General features: G+C 41.8%; 1 protein-coding gene across 8 annotated transcripts in view; it reads left to right on the forward strand.

The window, feature by feature from the left end:
* The window catches only part of LOC142379739 (zinc finger protein 516-like), a 50087-nt gene extending 37738 nt beyond the window's left edge, over positions 1-12349 (forward strand). For 5 of the 8 annotated variants that reach the window (XM_075464961.1, XM_075464962.1, XM_075464964.1 and 2 more), the window contains 2 exons: positions 1755-1859; positions 7696-12349. In XM_075464961.1, coding sequence (XP_075321076.1) covers positions 1755-1859; positions 7696-7883 — 293 coding nt within the window. In that variant the 3' untranslated portion in view covers positions 7884-12349. Of the gene's footprint in view, positions 1-1754; positions 1860-4563; positions 4635-7695 lie in introns of all 8 variants that reach the window. The other 3 variants (XM_075464965.1, XM_075464968.1, XM_075464966.1) reach the window with 3 other exon arrangements.
* Positions 12350-16716: the final 4367 nt, after the last annotated feature.

Here is a 16716-nt window from a genome sequence, read left to right on the forward strand (position 1 = left end):
TGTGTGTGTGTGCTTGTGTGTATGATTGTGTGTGCCTGTAATGGTCAGAATATCATTAAATGGATCCAGCCAGCTTTAAATGCCTTGTCCTCATGCTGCCTCTGCCAAAAACATTAACATGTGGAAAAGAAAGATTAGAACATGAGTGACATGTGGTTTAGCTATCGAAGTTATGATCATTGAAAGTCTGACATGAAGCATGGGCGTGCTCTCATCAAACACAGCGCTGCTGCTTGTCCCTTAATTCGTTTCCTGGTGTCTTTCTCGGCTTCATTTCAGAGCTCACAGTAGACGCTGAGTGAAACCGGTTTAGTTTTTTTGCCAGGGTTTGTCTTTGGTTTCAAAATTAGTCTTGAAGTAAAATCCAGCATCTCTAGGATTTCCGTAAAAAATGACTTTACCTGCCAGGTTTGACAGGTTATGTGTAGGAGCACTGGGACAAGAAGCAGGATTGTAAATTCAAAGGAGTTTCAAATTAAACTGCGTTAAGACTTTGATGAAAAATTCGATCCGTTCTCCTCGAGATGAAAAACTTTAGGCCAAACTAAATTCACTTGTCAGGAGAGAATGACATGTCTCTTTTAAATGTTGCAGTCCTGCAGTTGCGCGTAACCTATTTAAAGAGAATTATGTGGAAATCAGCGGGCCTCACGTTTCTTCTTTCCTGCCATTTAAAGCCATTAACATGCAAAGGTGATGGATGCATGCAGTGTCAGTCAGTGTTTTGGCTTTCTGTGAATGTGTGTGTGTATGTGTGTGTGTGTGTGTGTGTGTAAAATGCAGCAAGCCCTGTTGTGTGCCTCGCTTCCCTCCCTTAGACCAAGCACACATGTACTCAGCTCTGGAAAGGCATACGCATGCTGACGCACACACCTGACATGTGACACACGGGCAGCGGAGCGGGCACATCACAGCCGGGGCGTTTTAATTGCCTGTAATTTATGCAGTGTGTGTGTGCTGTGTGTGTGTCTTACTGTCAGCCTCTGAGATGATGCTGTGTGACAGCTGCAGTCCAGCCCCCGGAGCGAGCCGCTCATAATGACACATTAGACATACTAATGATGCTTGCGCAAGTCCACTGCTGATGCTACCTAGCTCCACCACTCCAGCCAAGCTCTGTGCTTGCGTACACACACACACACCCTCACACACTTCCTGCCCATTACTGACCTTTATGTCTTTAATCCATCTCTGCTAACGCTGCTTTGAAATAACATCATGCCGACGTCCATCTTTTTGGTTAGTCGTCAAAGAAAGAAATTTACATGCAAAAACTCCCACAGGAAATCCGATCACGTATCAGTGATCAGTTCAAATTGGCGTTTAATTGTTTGGTTTTAAGGAGATTTACGATCTGTGCGATTTCAGAAGGAAGGACGATTTGTTCTAAGATCTGTCAACAACACTGAACGCCTGATTGAGACCACATTTTGGCAACACATTTTTTCTCACGATAAATCAAGGTGAAGCAGGAAAGGTACACACAATAGTTAATGAGTTAGTGTTAAAGATGTAGTTTAAAGTGTCCTCCAGGAATCAGGGGAAGTTCGGTCCCATATTGAGACTCTTTTAGGTAAAGACCGACCGGTCAATTCGAACTGAACAAGTCCGATCAAGCTTCATCCCATCCCCAGTATCTGACTGACTTCTTACCTCTGTTTTGAGCAATGGAATAAAAAAAAAATTGCACTTTGTTTAATTGTGTGTTCGTCCTTCCCTCCTCTGTGTGTGTGTGTGTGTGTGTGTGTGATCAGGGATGCTGAGATCTCTCATGCGGCAGGGGCAGTATTTCTGCCACGAGTGTGGGAAGAGTTTCAGTCAGCCCAGCCACCTGCGAACTCACATGAGATCCCACACAGGTAAACGCTGCATGCATACACACTGACACACAAACAAAACTCAGAGGAATGCACATTTACCGCGATGATATTCTTCCACTGGGCCTGACAAAAAAAACTAAAACAGAAAACAGGATTTAATGTCACAGAGCCCAAAGCTTTAGATCTTCCCTTCCTATCTTGTAATATTACGAACACTTCTTTTAGAAAAACTGTAAAATTGAACAGAAAAAACGAGACAAATAAGAACATGATTTATTTTTCCTCTTTTGTGCGCTATGTCTGATTAAATCCTGTTATGTTCGCCAGGAAGTCCCTTGGAGTCAAACAGTTTCGCTGTTTCTTATCCTCCTCGATGACAATGTTTGTCACACTAAAATATAAGTAATATGCCGTTCTCTGTGTAGGGGATCTATGAAGCCTGTTCATTCCATTCATTTTGTAGTATTCATGAAGAATTTTCTTCAAATTTAGAACAAGCTCTCAGATAACGGCATTTCTGGAATAACGTTTTTTCCCCCTGAAAGTTAGTTTCGGTTGTCGCTTGGTTTAGCCGGAAGGATTTTCTGACATAAATATGAGGTTAATTTTTAGTTTTGGGTCCCCACAATGTTCTCTGAATGCTGCTCTAATATCTGTGATATGGAAGCCTTCCGGCAACCTTTGCAAAACATTTCTTTTTAGACTTGATATCAACGTCCCCAGAAATGTTATATTTACAGAACCTTTGGCAACGCTGGTAAGGACGTTGCGTTTAGGTTCACTAAATGCTCAGTATTATTCATTTAAGAGCGTTTGACCTCTGGGAGTCCAAACTGAACAATGGAATTAAAAAAAGGTCTGCTATCAAGTTCTGGAATATGAGTTTTTGAAGTCACACGCAGCGACTAAATGAGGCATTGGAGGATAAATCGTTGGCACGCTCGCAGAAATGGTAAAGATGATCAAAAATGAATATTTATGAGTAGACAGAAAGCACATGCAGCCTGTGGTGTGTGTGGGAAGTCCCAAATTCTGCTTTAGAATGATTAGCTGCTTATTATTCCTGAAGTTTTGACCGCTCGTTTATACCAGTCACTCACATCTGTGCGCACACATCACCACCCTCACAGCTCTATCCACCCAACTCTGACATGAGATATAGAGGATATATGCACGGGGTTTCACATTCACAACAATTCGTCATCGTCTGACTTCCCCGTATGACTGCGGCTACGGCCCTGTGTTCTGCAAAATAAATCAGAACGCATCTTTTTGTTCAGTTGAGTGTGACAGCCGATCTGTGAGTCCCACCCTGCCCTGGGCTGGGCAGCTGTCTCTATTTTTTAAACTGAGACATGATTTGCTGCAGATACTGACCTGTGACAAATTGTATACATTATTAATCGCATGTCAATTAGAGAGATGGAATTGTGCATTCTAATGAAGCAGAACAGCATTTGTCCATGCCAACCTTGCGAATCCATTTGCATGCATCTGAGTGCCACTCAGTGAACAGCTTGATTCAGACACGCTGGCTTTTCCTCGACTTTCTCTGTTTCCCTTTACTTTTCATTTCCTTACTTATTTCCTTTCCATTCCCAATTTTTCTTTCTCTCCTCTCATTTCCCCCTCTTATTCCCTTCTTTATCTCCTTTTTCTCTAACTTTTTGGTTGTTTCTTGATATTCTCGTTTGCTTTGTTCTTTCTCTTTAAGCTTTCTATCTCATTTTTCACCCCTTTTCCTCTCCTTTTTCCTGTCGCTTTCTTACATGTCATCCATCTCGTCCCCTCTTTTAATTCCCCTCCTTTTGGTCCCATTCTCTTTTCTTCTTTCACTACTTTTGCCTCTTTTCTGTCTGCTTTACATCCTCTTCTCTTCCACTGCTTTTTTGTTTCCTCTGATACTTTCTCTTGAATCCACTGCCTCTCCTCCCTCTCTCCTCTTCTTCCTTCTTTTCTTTTCCTCTCGCCACACCTCTTCTCCTGATCCTGTCCTCCCTTCCCTCTTTTTTTCCCTTTTATCCTCTCTCCTCCTCTCCACTGCTCGGCTGCCCGTTTTCCTACCTCCTCACGTCTCCCTGCATCCTCCTCCTCCTCTCCTCCTCTCCTCTCCTCTCCCCTCTCCTGTCCTGTCATGTCCATCAGCCGGGCTGGCAGTGATCGCAGTAGACACAGGGATAAGTAGCTTCTTTATAGAGAGTGTGAATGATATGTGGCACAGCCAGTGATTCTAAGTGACAGAGGCCAAATGGTAAGTGATGCATTGCTCCCCCCCCCCCCCCCCCCCCCCCCCCAAGCCTTATTGTAAACACACACACACACTGCATTAACCACACACACACACGGCTGTGTGTAGGGCCTGTAAACACTTGCAGAGGCTGTAATTAATGTTGTCACCCACACTTGTCTTCGGCATGGACGTGCACATGCAGAAAAGGCCAGCCACCTCGAGGCCTCTATTAACATGCGTCATATTAAATCATGGACTTGCCTCCACCAGGTTCCATCACCATCATCAACACCATCATCACCGCCATCATCATCATCATCATCATCATCATCTCTGCCAGCTCCCCTCTATTAACGAGGGGGCTGGTGGCAAACGATGTTGTGTGCTGGTGGTGGTGGAAGAGAAAAATAAAATGCTTGTGTGGATCTTGTAGAGCGTTTAACCAAATGCCCTCCCCCCCTCCCCCACCCCCCACCCTTCCTCCTCCTCCTCCTTCTCCTTCTCCCCCCACAGTCGGGTTTGATTATAACGGACTCCACAGAGGTACTGACGCTCACCCCACCGCTTCTGAAGCTCCCAGACAAGTATGTGGCACAATGGCTGATAACTGGGCTCCCTCATTGCTTCTGCATGTCTCTTATTTATTGCCGTCTCACCTCTGCATGTGCATGTGCGTCTGTGTCAGCCTCCCATCCTCCTCTCTGTTCATGTGTGACAGGCGCACGTGGCGCCCTCTGCACCTGGCATCACCACCTGGTATTCTCACACACCTGGATCGCACCTGACAGGAACGTGTGTATCCAGTCTACATACGCCAGGTGTCTCATGTTTGCTAGGAAAGAGTCCGTTTTTGCGATCATCGTGTGCTGATTACACTTAAAAGCATAGTTGCTTCCTTAATTAACGCAGAACAGCTAAATATTTAACAGTTTGACAGTTTAGCAATCTGATTTACTTGTGTCTCCCCACAGGTCAGATGCCCATAGAACACAGCCTTTGTGTGTGCTGAATTAACACTTCCAAACACAGTACACAATATAACTTTACCTCCATTAAACACTGAAATGATAAGGCACCAATTCAACTGGAAGCCCGATTATAACAGCTTCAACTTTTGGTCGGTCCAGCTAGTGATCACAGCTATATATTATATTATATTTATAACAGATTGTGTTACATTGTGTCAAAGCACATCAATGCTGCTGCTCAAACAAGAGTAATAAAGCCACAACCTCATCATACATCAATAGCCGACAGCCCAGATGCTCACATGCTAACACGTGAAAAAGAAAGTACATCCTCTTTGCGTATCAGAGCATAAAGATCATATAATGTTCTTAAAAAATATCTAAATAGAAACTCAGATTTGCAACAGCATGTGACATATATGTAAAAAAAAAGAGCATTAAAAAAAGCCAAAATGCAGAAGCAGTGTGTGAAAAACTAAGAACACCAACAGTGCTTCCACTGGAAATATGAGGGTAAGTAGCAGCCAGGTGCTGCGGATGTGTGTTAACACATTGCAAAGGAAGAAAGACATCAGCAGGGGTCTTAAACAATCGACTGTTGCTGTCGAGACTTATTCACAAGTGGTAAACTTTCAGGACAGTTGCCAGTCAAGTTCACCCTAAGGTCAGACTGTGGACAAACAAGACCAAAGTGAGAAAAGTTATTAAAAGGTTATAATACACAGCACCACATTTTGAGGAAAACCAAACAGCATACCAGTACAAACACCTCTTACCAGCAGGCTGAATTTAGGTCATGCAGCAAAAACAATATCCCAAGCACTGCATTGAATCTACAACAGAATGACTGAAAAAGACCTCCAGGCCTCAACCTGACTGAAATGCCTAAAGAGGCCTTGAGGAAGCGTAGCACAAACCAAAATCCTTCAAAACTCAATGAAGTGAAACAGCTTTGTAAAAAAAGAGCGGGCCAAAATTCCTCCACAACTATGATAACATCATGCAGACAACTAGTACTTGAATTTATTGCTGCTGAAGGTGATTCTGCAAGCTACTGAATACATGGGATGTGCTTAGTTTTTCACAAACTGCTGCTGGATTCTGGCTGAGGTCATTCATGCATGTTCCATATCTGCTTCATCCAATTTGAAGATCTGGTAAGAGCAGCAAGATTCTTTGCAATGTCCTAAACATAAAAAAAGGGGGTGTTGTCTCTCTTTGATATGGCTGTAGATGCACGATTAGGAGCCCAGCAAGAATTTGTGTAGTGTTTTTAACCAAAAACAAAACCCACCAGTGGAAATAATATGCTTTACTATTTTTTTTTCTTTCTTTCTAATTGACATAAAAGCTCAATTTAAGCAATTATTAGCATCAGAGAGATCAGACATTATGCTGACTTGACCCAGCCAGCTGGGACAAACTCTGGAAAATGTCCAAATATGCCCATATGTGAACACAGCGGGTTGTTTCCCAGAGAAGTTTGATCCTTAATAATTGAAGGGAAATAGCAGTAACATGGCAGTTATGTTTCTGAATATGTTTCCACAGATTCTGGAGTCAGTCATATAGAAAAGGTTTGAGCACAGAGGGAACAGAGGACAAAATCTGCTCAGCTTTGACATTCGCAGGGAGCCGGGTTCTAAACTCTACGCCTCCGTCATAATTAATCACACACATCACACTCGCACACACCCGCACAGACTCTGATTTACCACACTCCATGAGTGATGGGAGCAGGGCAACAGAGGAGCCCAATTAGATGTAGTGTTGACGCTGCTTTACGGTGACGATAACCTTTAGTATAATGTAGTGCAGCGGTCCCGTCAGCGATGTTTCCTCACAGGACGATGTCGTGGAGGTTCTCGCTTTCCTCTCACGTCTCTGCCTTGCCATCTTTCCAGCTGTTCTTTTTTTTTTCCCGCGCGTGATTTTTGTGTGATTAATTACACCTTTTTTTGGTTTTTATCTCTCTCTTTCTTTCTCTTCCCTTCCTCCTCTATTTCTTATCTTTCTGTTGCGTTTCTGATGATGTATGATAACAGCTATATTTCCTTGTTTCCTCTTCTGGGAGAAAGGTGCGGGCGGGGCAGGGGGGAGTCATTTGTTTTGCCTCTTTGATATTCTTCCATTTATCAAAATGATAATTAGGTGCAATTAAATGGCACTCTCATTTGTTTTGCTCACGTGTTTTTTTTCCTCTTTCTTTCTTTTTTTTCTGCAGAGGTGTCTATGCCGTTGTAGGTCAGTCTAATTAGAAGAGAGAACACGGGGGGTGTGGGGGGTATGTTGGTAGGTGTGGGGTGGCCCAGGTGATTGAGACAAAAGTAGGACTGTTCGGACAGGGGATGTGTGGCATTCTTCTCCAGATGGTAGGAAGAAGGGAGGAAGAGTTACTCCATCTGGGTCAGGACAGAGAACTTTTAAAGAGAAATCGGGTGTAAAAAATTAAATGTGAATGCTTCACTTGACCTGAATAATGTGTCCCTACTTCTAGCTGAACGCCATTATGTGTACCAGTTTATGTTTGTCTGCGTTTTCTTGTTTTTTATCCCCCCCCGCATTTTCCACCGCAGCAACCCTCATCCGTGATTCCTACACTGTGTTTGTTCACATTTCTCTCAGCACGCTTGAAGATATCTACCTGACCTTTCAACTTTGTGTGTATGTCCTTTAGGGGAAAGGCCATTCTGCTGCCAGCTCTGCCCATACCGAGCCTCTCAGAAAGGGAACCTAAAGACGCACGTCCAGAGTGTCCACCATATGCCTTTTGATAACAGCCGGTACCCAGACATGCGGGGCTTGTTACTAAGCCAGGAGGAGCAAGGAGCACTGGCTGCCAAACACCCACCAAAACCACAATAACAGCAACAGCAGACCCCTCCGACTGATAGACCGCAACATGGACCCAAGGAACAGCCTTGTCAGGGAATCACACAGCCCCAGAACCCTGTCACTATTCTTGAAAGTCTACGCTTTGAAAGTATGACCCAAGACTTTTGAGCTTCTCCTCTCCACTCATCCTCCTTTAATGACCTTAGAGACATTTTCTATTAGGAAGCTTCTTGTAGTTTTTACAATTGATTTTTTTTATGATCTAAGCAGAAAGGAGTGTCTTACCACGAAATGGAAAGACTTTCCAGTGAAACTGTGCTTTGAAAAAGTTGCGGAAATGAAAACTAAACGCACCATCATTCAATTCCTGAGTGTGAAGGCTGCATCATCTTTAAAGATTTCTATATCGGGAAGGCCTCAAAATACATAGAATTGCCTTCTGCTGCCAATTTGGAGGTACCAACAAGTAAAGTTGCCGAGTGCAGCCTTACAGGAAGAGTGCATTTCTCCAGAAAGAAGCAGAAAAAAACTGAACTTGTATGCAGCTGCTAGCCTTTTAATCAAGGACAGTGGCTTTGCATTGCTGCTCTAGTTGTCCCCTTCAACACTTTTTCTTTTTAGCTTTATTGTTTGTGAGAGTTTGTGCATTTCTCAGGACAACAATCATCAAGCCACAGCTAGAGAAGACGCCCTGCAATCAAGCAACAGTCATCTGAAACGCCGCAGGTCTGGATTCTTGTTGAGAGGATGCAGAAAGGCATCTTTCTGCCAGCGTGTGCATGACTGTGTTAAACTGACTTCCTTCCACTCCACAGTGTAGTATAGCGGGAGTGCAGTGACCGCTCAGAGGCCGTGTAGCTGATGATTAGAAGGAGAGAGGTGGGATTAGAAAGGAGAACGCTAATGGCGATGTCTGCTTAAGTGCTCATTAAAGAAAAGCGTGCGTTTTTAATAGCCGATATAAATGAGCGCCCCATTTTCATGGCCATTCAATTCTTGTCCATTTAAGAGGAAGGGACCGCGTGGAGTTCTCCACCATAACTGGTTCATATTAGTGCTTTTCACTCAGACAGTCATGATTTAAAATTAGACTGACTTCACAACATGAGAGTGGCAAGTAGATGCTCACTCCAGATTGAAGAGATTATACTGCAACTTGTGTACGAACCGGGTATCACTCAAAGAATATTTTTTCCATTGTAACAAGGCCACTTTGACCTATTGGTCCAAACTGTTTGAAGAATTCTACACCAAAATGATCTCGTGTTGGGTTCAAACGACGCAGCATTTCTGTCTGATAATCCTTGCCGTGACTTTGCTTAAACATGAGGCAGACCACAATCTGGTGGATGAGCAGGCATTGCTCGCCGTCATGCCTTACCTGCGGGGTTCAGCTGGACAGACGGCATGGAGAAGCTTCCCGGAACAACATAGTAACAGTTACATACATGGTACTGGCTGTCTTGTGGCCAGTAAAAAAAAATATGTCGGGAAAAAGAAATGCTACTGATCTTATCAAGCAGAATATTCTGGTTGCTTTTCCTTGATTACAATACTGTGCAAAAGTCTTGAGCCACCCCTCAATTCTGCATGTACTGCCAGGAAACCAGGAAATAGGTGCAGTTTTTACAGAGTTTGTACAATTCTGAAAGTCAATGCTTGGCATGAGCGCCTTTATTCTTCAACACAGCCTGAAACCTCTTAGACAAACTCTCTTGTCATTTCTTTAAGGAGGTATCAGCAATCATCGCTGAAGGGCAAGATACGGGGCTCAGCTCCTGTTTCTTTTAAGGACATCCCTTCCAGATACTGTTCTGCATCTGCTGCAGATGGTTTTAAAGGCATGGCACTTTGTCTTTTGTCCTCCACTTGTCCCGTCTCCTTAAATTTCACACAGGTCACACAGCACACCATTCTGAGATATGCCAAGTTTTCAACTAATAGCTCTTTGGGAATCATCTCGTTGGTGCAAAAACACAATTTATTTTTTGTCTGTCAAACTGTGATTGTTGGTAGTTTTCGTTGAAGCAACTAAAATCGAGGGAACCATTTCTGAGTCTTTGAGACAGGCTGCTAGTATCAAAGTGCCTGAATTCAGAACAGGTTCTTTGCAAAGTTGTCTGTAGGTACGAGGACTGGAATGAAAATGAGTAAAAAAACCAGCCAATCCATAAAAAATCCATCAGAAAGTCTAAAGAACTATTGCTCAAAACCACTTTAAAAAGATTGCATTATGTCTTGACTCCTTAATGGCAAAATGTAAAGAAGCGAGGGGTGGCTCAAGACTTTTGTACCAATACAAAATGTATTTCATGTTGTGAGATAGACATCGCAGACAAAGTCCCAGCTGCTCACTTTTGTTTCTTTCAGTATTTGAACCCAGCATTGATGATTTTAGACATGAAACCCTGTCACAGTGCTTCCCAGCTAAGAGATTACATCGTGGAGTGAATTGAAAAGAATCAAAAACCTACATTTCAACCCAAGATTGGGTTTTCCTTTTTAACGAAACCTTTTATTAGTTTAAAATGATTAATTAGATTAAACAACTTGAGAGAGGAAAATCAGATCCCGACTCGCTGTTTCTCCCCTTCTCTCGTCTTTGACAAGAAAGTATATTCCCCAAAATGGAAACTTATTGCTTTGACGCTGGCTGCTTTGTTCGACTTATGACAGTGGCACAAAAATGGAACATATCCACTATATATTAACGTGCCTATCAGCCACCCTTTAGCCAGCGATGCAGAGACGATTTTGTTGTTTGGACGTTTAAGCAGACTAATGAGACAGTCTCTCTGCTGTCAGTCCGATTCGGTGACTGGCGATGTGAAGATTTGCATTCTGAGGGGCCAGAGTGAGAGAGAGAGAGCAGCCAGAGGTCAGAAGATCAGGCTTCCAGGGAGTTCAGGGATAAATACATCAGGTGGAGACATTTCCAAGCCCTCTGAAACGTAGAGCTGTCACAGCCTTAACGCAGGTGTGTGTGAGTGCATTCGTTTTTACGCTGCACTCCCCACATCTCCGTGTTCCCCTGCCTCCGTCTCGATGCTTTGTATACTATCCTACCTCCTTTTGCAACGAAAGCCTGTTACAGTTTATCCACATGTTCATTCAAATGAAGCCGGACTGTTTGTTTCGCTTAATTTTCACTCCTCACGAATGGCCGCTGAGCTCAAAGTAGCCACGCCTGGCTAACTTGCTGGCGACTTTCATAGAAGCAGCTCAACACTTCAAGACCAAGAGAACAATCAGCTTCTTAGAGGTAAAGACGACAGAGCAAACAGAGTGCTGTGAAGTACTCTCCATCTATTTTGAGACCTCAGTACTTTTATTTTTATTTTGCATGAACACACAATGAAATGGTTGCTATCGCAGTGGGTTGTTTGATGCATACAACACTGTGGGCTTGAATATGCCTATTATTATACACAGAAGTGTATACCGCAGGTGTGGGTAGTGAATATACTTGAAACGGATACTCTAGCCTTTGAGGTAGTGTAGTACTAATACCAATGTTGTACAGAATTCCCTTTAAGATTAACTCCTCAGAATTTGTACTCCAAAGTGTGACTTAGAAAGCTATGAAGCAGGAGTGAGTGTATGTAATATATACTGTATATCTGTAATCCACTCTTACCAAACCCTTTATAAACAGTGGTAGAAACCAAATGGCATTGCTAGTGCACTTAGACTAGGTTAGTGCTTTAACCATTCTCATTTCGTCGATTCTAGCTAAGGTTTCTTTGAGAATGTCTTTTTAATGGTGCCGGCTAACGAACTTCAAAGTAATTTCTGCTTAAGATGCTTTTATGGTTTGAAAAAGAAAAAAAAAGAATTTTTTTTAATTTTGTTTTTTTTTAGTTTAGAATAATTCTATAGATTTCGAATGAGAGATTATTTGTCCCGTGAAGGCTGTGCGGCACAGCTTTTTAGCTACCTTTTCCTCATGGAAAGTTTGATAATGCTAGGTGGAGCAGTGCTTATTTTTGTCATAAAGATGTAAGAGTGAGTTTTTTTAGTCTTTCTCTTTGCTAAACTGTAGGATTTGTTCACGGCCGCCCTCCCAGAGGGACCGGCCCGTGTTTCTCTTTGGTTGGTGTTTTTTTCATGCCTCTCAAATTGTATTATTTGTGTCTGTATGGGTTTTTTTTTTTTTCAATTTGTTATGATTCATGAGTAATTTACCTTAGAAGACATTATTATTCCAAATGTATTTGGTTAATATCTGTATTTATTATCACTTCAAAAAGGATGAGAGGACAGAGGCAGGAGGGAGTGTTAGTTTTCATTTAATTTTTATTATTTTTTTTCGTGGGGTGTTTTTTTTTTTTTTTTACCTTGTGGTTTTTAAGCCAGCAAGCCGATGTGAAAGCTCTACCTCGTCTGAGCCATTCTCAGTTCTGTTACATATTTTTTTTTTTGTACATCATTTCAAAAAGATGTAATGTCATGTCCACAAATAAAGACACACAAAATGGCACCTGCTGGCGCCCGTACGTCTTGTGACGCTTGTTTGTTTTAAATGAGCCTCATGCCACTGTGACCGAACGCATCCGCGTTTTTAGATGAGAAAGCTTCGGAGAATCACAGTTTTGAGGATTTTGTTTTTCTCGGTTAGTCGCGCTGCCTGTGTGAAATTTACAAAGAACCATGCAGTAAACCATGTTGACTGGATTTTTTGGGAAAAAAAAAAGCTCAGGAGTTTGGTTTCTCATCTTTCATCCAACATCTCTGACACAACTTATTACACAACTTATTGACATGTTTTTACAGGAAGCACACAAATGTAGTTATGACGTATTAAAGGCCGAAATGATGCCATTAATGAAGGCTTTCACTGAGGGGCTTATTGGATAAGTGCCGTGACTCTCATCCACAGTTGCTCTGACATCGGCTCTTGTACAAAGGATCTGTAAGAATTTCTTTTGGGTTTTATTTAAGTAATATTGAACACATATTAGAATTGTACTCTCATGTTAGTTAGGTGTAAAATGTTTTCGCAAATACTTCTGAGCCTTTGCAAACTCAGAGGTACATAATAGTTAAATAAGATAGCACTTAAGATAACGCCTTAGCCAAAAGTGAATCATTCTTCAAAAGGAACTTAACTTTTATACAGTATAACGTTAGGCCTGTCTAATGGGTGGTTTTAATCACCATAACCCGACACTATAATTGCGTTCTCAAGAAAAATCTCTAATTCTCCTCCAGACTGTATGTCAGCCAGTGACCCTAGTCCCGAAAGTGAAGTCATGAAAAGCCTGTTTTCTTGATTTTGGCATGATGGATGCTTTTCCAACAGAAAACACTGTTTAAAGTGATATGAAGTTTTTGAATCAGACTGTGTGGAGTCCTCCTGAGTAATCAGTGTCTTACCTGCAGTAGACAGTTTGGTGAATCACGTTTTCTGACGACTGAGCTAAACTAAAAGTTAAACCACAGTCGATTAAAAACCTTGTTTTTCATTCTTTTACATCTTTTGTAGAGTTTTTTCAGTTTCCTTCCGGTGTCCCTGTTACCTCTACTCGTGGATCAGGAATCCTTCCTGCTTCTCCTAACCGGGAGGCGGAGAGCAACATTGAGAACGAGTGGGAAGCAGGAAGATTATGGAAAGGCAGCTGAGTAGGATTGGCCTCAATCTCATTGTTGAATCACAGTCAACTTTCAGTTATATTTTGTTGCATGAGTCAAAGACTAACCACCGTCATCTAAGCTCTGCTTAAGCTGTAGGATCCATAGTGAGACATAAGCAGGTATGACAAACAGATCATACACACAGAAATCAAGGTGCAGGAACAATCCCAGAAAGGTATGCTTTGTCTCTCCAGCTGTACCCAGGCAGATTATCATTATTTTTATATATTTCTTTTGTCTTTTAATGGTACCTTCTTGTCTGTACCTTTGAAAAGGTAAAAGTTCAAACTCCGGACAATAAGACCACATGAACTTTCTACAGCACTGTGCAGCCAACACCTTTGTCTCCTTTGTTGTCATAGATGATTCTGTACTGTAGGATTTACCCGAAGGACCAATTGTACAAATACTAAGAACTGTACCTGGTGACTGGAATGAAACCCTTCTTTCTCTCTGTGTATAGTATAACTGTGGTTAAAAACATTTAGACATATGAAAATAAAGTCAGAATGCAGTAATAAGTCTTAACTCTCACAGCATAAATCAGAGAGAAGATGGAAATGACCTCAAATGAAGATTACTGTTGCCTAATGATTAATAAATCAAAACAAGCAGTGCTTCTGGTATTTTATTGCCATGACATGAAAATAAAAAACACATTTGTTTGGGGGACTGTCTCAGGCAGAAGTTGTATCTTTTTTTTTTGTAACAAACTTGTCCTGTGGGTGAAATGCTTCTTACAGACCACTGTGTTTGTGTCAAACATGAGAATTACCCCACCAAAACATCTTTTCCCGAAGTGAAATGTTGTTCCTGAAGGTGAGAGACCTTCTGCAGACGGAGTAAAAAGTAACTGAAATAGTTGACCTGGCACCACTACACACAAAAGCAAGGCAGATTAAGAGGTTCCCTCTCCTTAATACACACAAATGCCCCTTGGTTGCCAGTTATAGTGTTTTTAATCAATATAAGACCTATTCCAAATGTTTGCACCACTTTTAATGATGAACACTCTAAATGACAGGGCAAATTGGGCTCAGGTGTAAAGATACTTGAATTGTCCTTTTATAAATGCTCTGATGTGTCTATTAGTACCCTGTGACTCTGATTCAGGTCTGCCCAATCTTTATTACCTGCACAAGAAAGTGCTCGTGAGATGAGGTGAGAACAGATCAGACCAAAACCACACGGCTTCCTTTCATATCATGTGACATGTTTGATGGATGGAGACTTTGATGTCCACCCAGGCCTCGTTGCCACCTTGATGTCCACGTGTGGCCGTGCATTTGAAGTCAAGCTGCCAAGCGACAGTGATGAGAAACCCACAACCTTCAACTACAGGCGACCACCTAGGGATCCCTCGCCACTTTGCCAGTCTCTTTCATGTTTGGTGTCTCCGAGCACCATCTGTCTGTCGGTTTGAGTGACGGCTGAATGACAGGTTCCCTCTGAGAGCATGCCGCATAATGTTAATGCCAGGCAAGCCCGCAGGCTGAGAAAAGACTGCAGCTGCCCGTCACTCTTCCCAACCTCATCAGTCACTGCGAAGGCAGACGTGACGGCCCTGAGCTCCCTGAAAAACATGTTCGCTGACATCTCTGCTTTCTGTCACACAGCAGAAAGAAAATGACTGACTGAGTGAGTGACTGAATGACTGAGTGAGGCGGAAAATACGCCAAACTCCAGGCTGAGTCAAAATTGATGGATAGGTTCGTTGAAGAACACAGTGGGCTATAATGCGACTTCTATTTTTTTCTATCTCTATGTGTCAGGTATAGAAAGCTGTTGCTCTTCCTAGAAAGTCTTGGCTTTGGCACTGGTGTAGCCACAGGGGGATCTACAGATCACCTTTTCTCACAGCAGAAACTTTTGTTGTTTTAGTTTTGAACCTTTTTGAAGTACACGTTTATTGTGACATGAGATGAGATTTTTACCACACATGAGGTGGACAGTATTTGCCCATTTTAATGATCGTGATACGGTGTTTATGGAAACCCCTTCCCCAAGCATCAAGTTGTTTTTATGCTGTTTGTCTGACATTTTTTCTTACTCTACAAACCTGACAAAATGACACACAAAAAGCATTGCTCTCCTTTACACTTACCAGCTCTTTTTTGAACTTATCTCCTGACATTAATGCTTTTCTTCACTTTTTGTGCAGCATTCAAGTGAGTACAACAACCCCAGTGACTTAGAAGAAAGACTGTCCAAAAATGCATGACAGCTATCAATTTATCAATTTTTACAGATTTCTCCAATTATATAAAAAAGTTTTTTGACATGAATGAAAGCTCAGTTAAAATAAAGAATAGTTTTTAATACATTTCTTTCAATATTCTTTCTTATTTATGCTGAGAATAGAAATAGCAAGAAATAGTGCATAAGGCTACAGTCAGTAGGTGGTTAGTATAGGTTAGATTAGTTTAGATTGGTGTAAATGGGCAAGAAAAATTTCTGAAGAGAAAAATACACCAATGCAGTTCTGAAATGGTGGTATAAAAATTTCTGCAGAGTTTCTAATCTTTTATTATTTTTTGCGATAATCTCCACAAAGTCTGAGTCATCTGAGAATCCCTTTGCTCCCATGTTGATGGATTATGGACGTTCCTGTAGACCCTGACCTCCTCACAGATTTATGCCTGGGGGGCCCGTGATCCTGTGGAAAGACATCAAAGTACCTTTTGCATCACCTGTGCATAAATTTTTATGTTGCATCCGGCATGAGTGTTACCAGTTTTTGATTTATTTTTCAGTGCAGGAGATAATCAACAAGTGACATGAGCGCATATGAAGGGACTTGCATTCAGTGTCAATTTAGTCTAAAGCTTGAGACGGGACATCTGGAAACCATTTTAAAGTTAAACTGTCGTTTAGGCTCTTATTTATACCATTGCATCACGTTTAAAAAAAAAAAGTATTTATTGTATACATGTTAACATATTGGTCCAATAAAAATCCTACCAAATCAATTCTTTTTCGAAATAGGACTAAAACACCCCCGCTAATGTGGTTTGAAATCAAATTCCTCCTGCATGTGTCAGACTCAAACCAGCCAAGTCACTGTGTTCATGCAATCCAGTTCGTGGCCCAGGCTTTGACCCATAAGTAACAGAAGAAGCTGATACGCAGAAGAAGAAGAAACTAGTAAAAGAAAAAGAATAATCACATTGATAGGATGCATTCTGTTTGTGGCAATAAAAAAGAATAAGAATAAGAAATAGCATGAAAT

The sequence above is a fragment of the Odontesthes bonariensis genome, chromosome 5, assembly GCF_027942865.1.
Source record: "Odontesthes bonariensis isolate fOdoBon6 chromosome 5, fOdoBon6.hap1, whole genome shotgun sequence".
NCBI classification, from domain to species: domain Eukaryota; kingdom Metazoa; phylum Chordata; class Actinopteri; order Atheriniformes; family Atherinopsidae; genus Odontesthes; species Odontesthes bonariensis.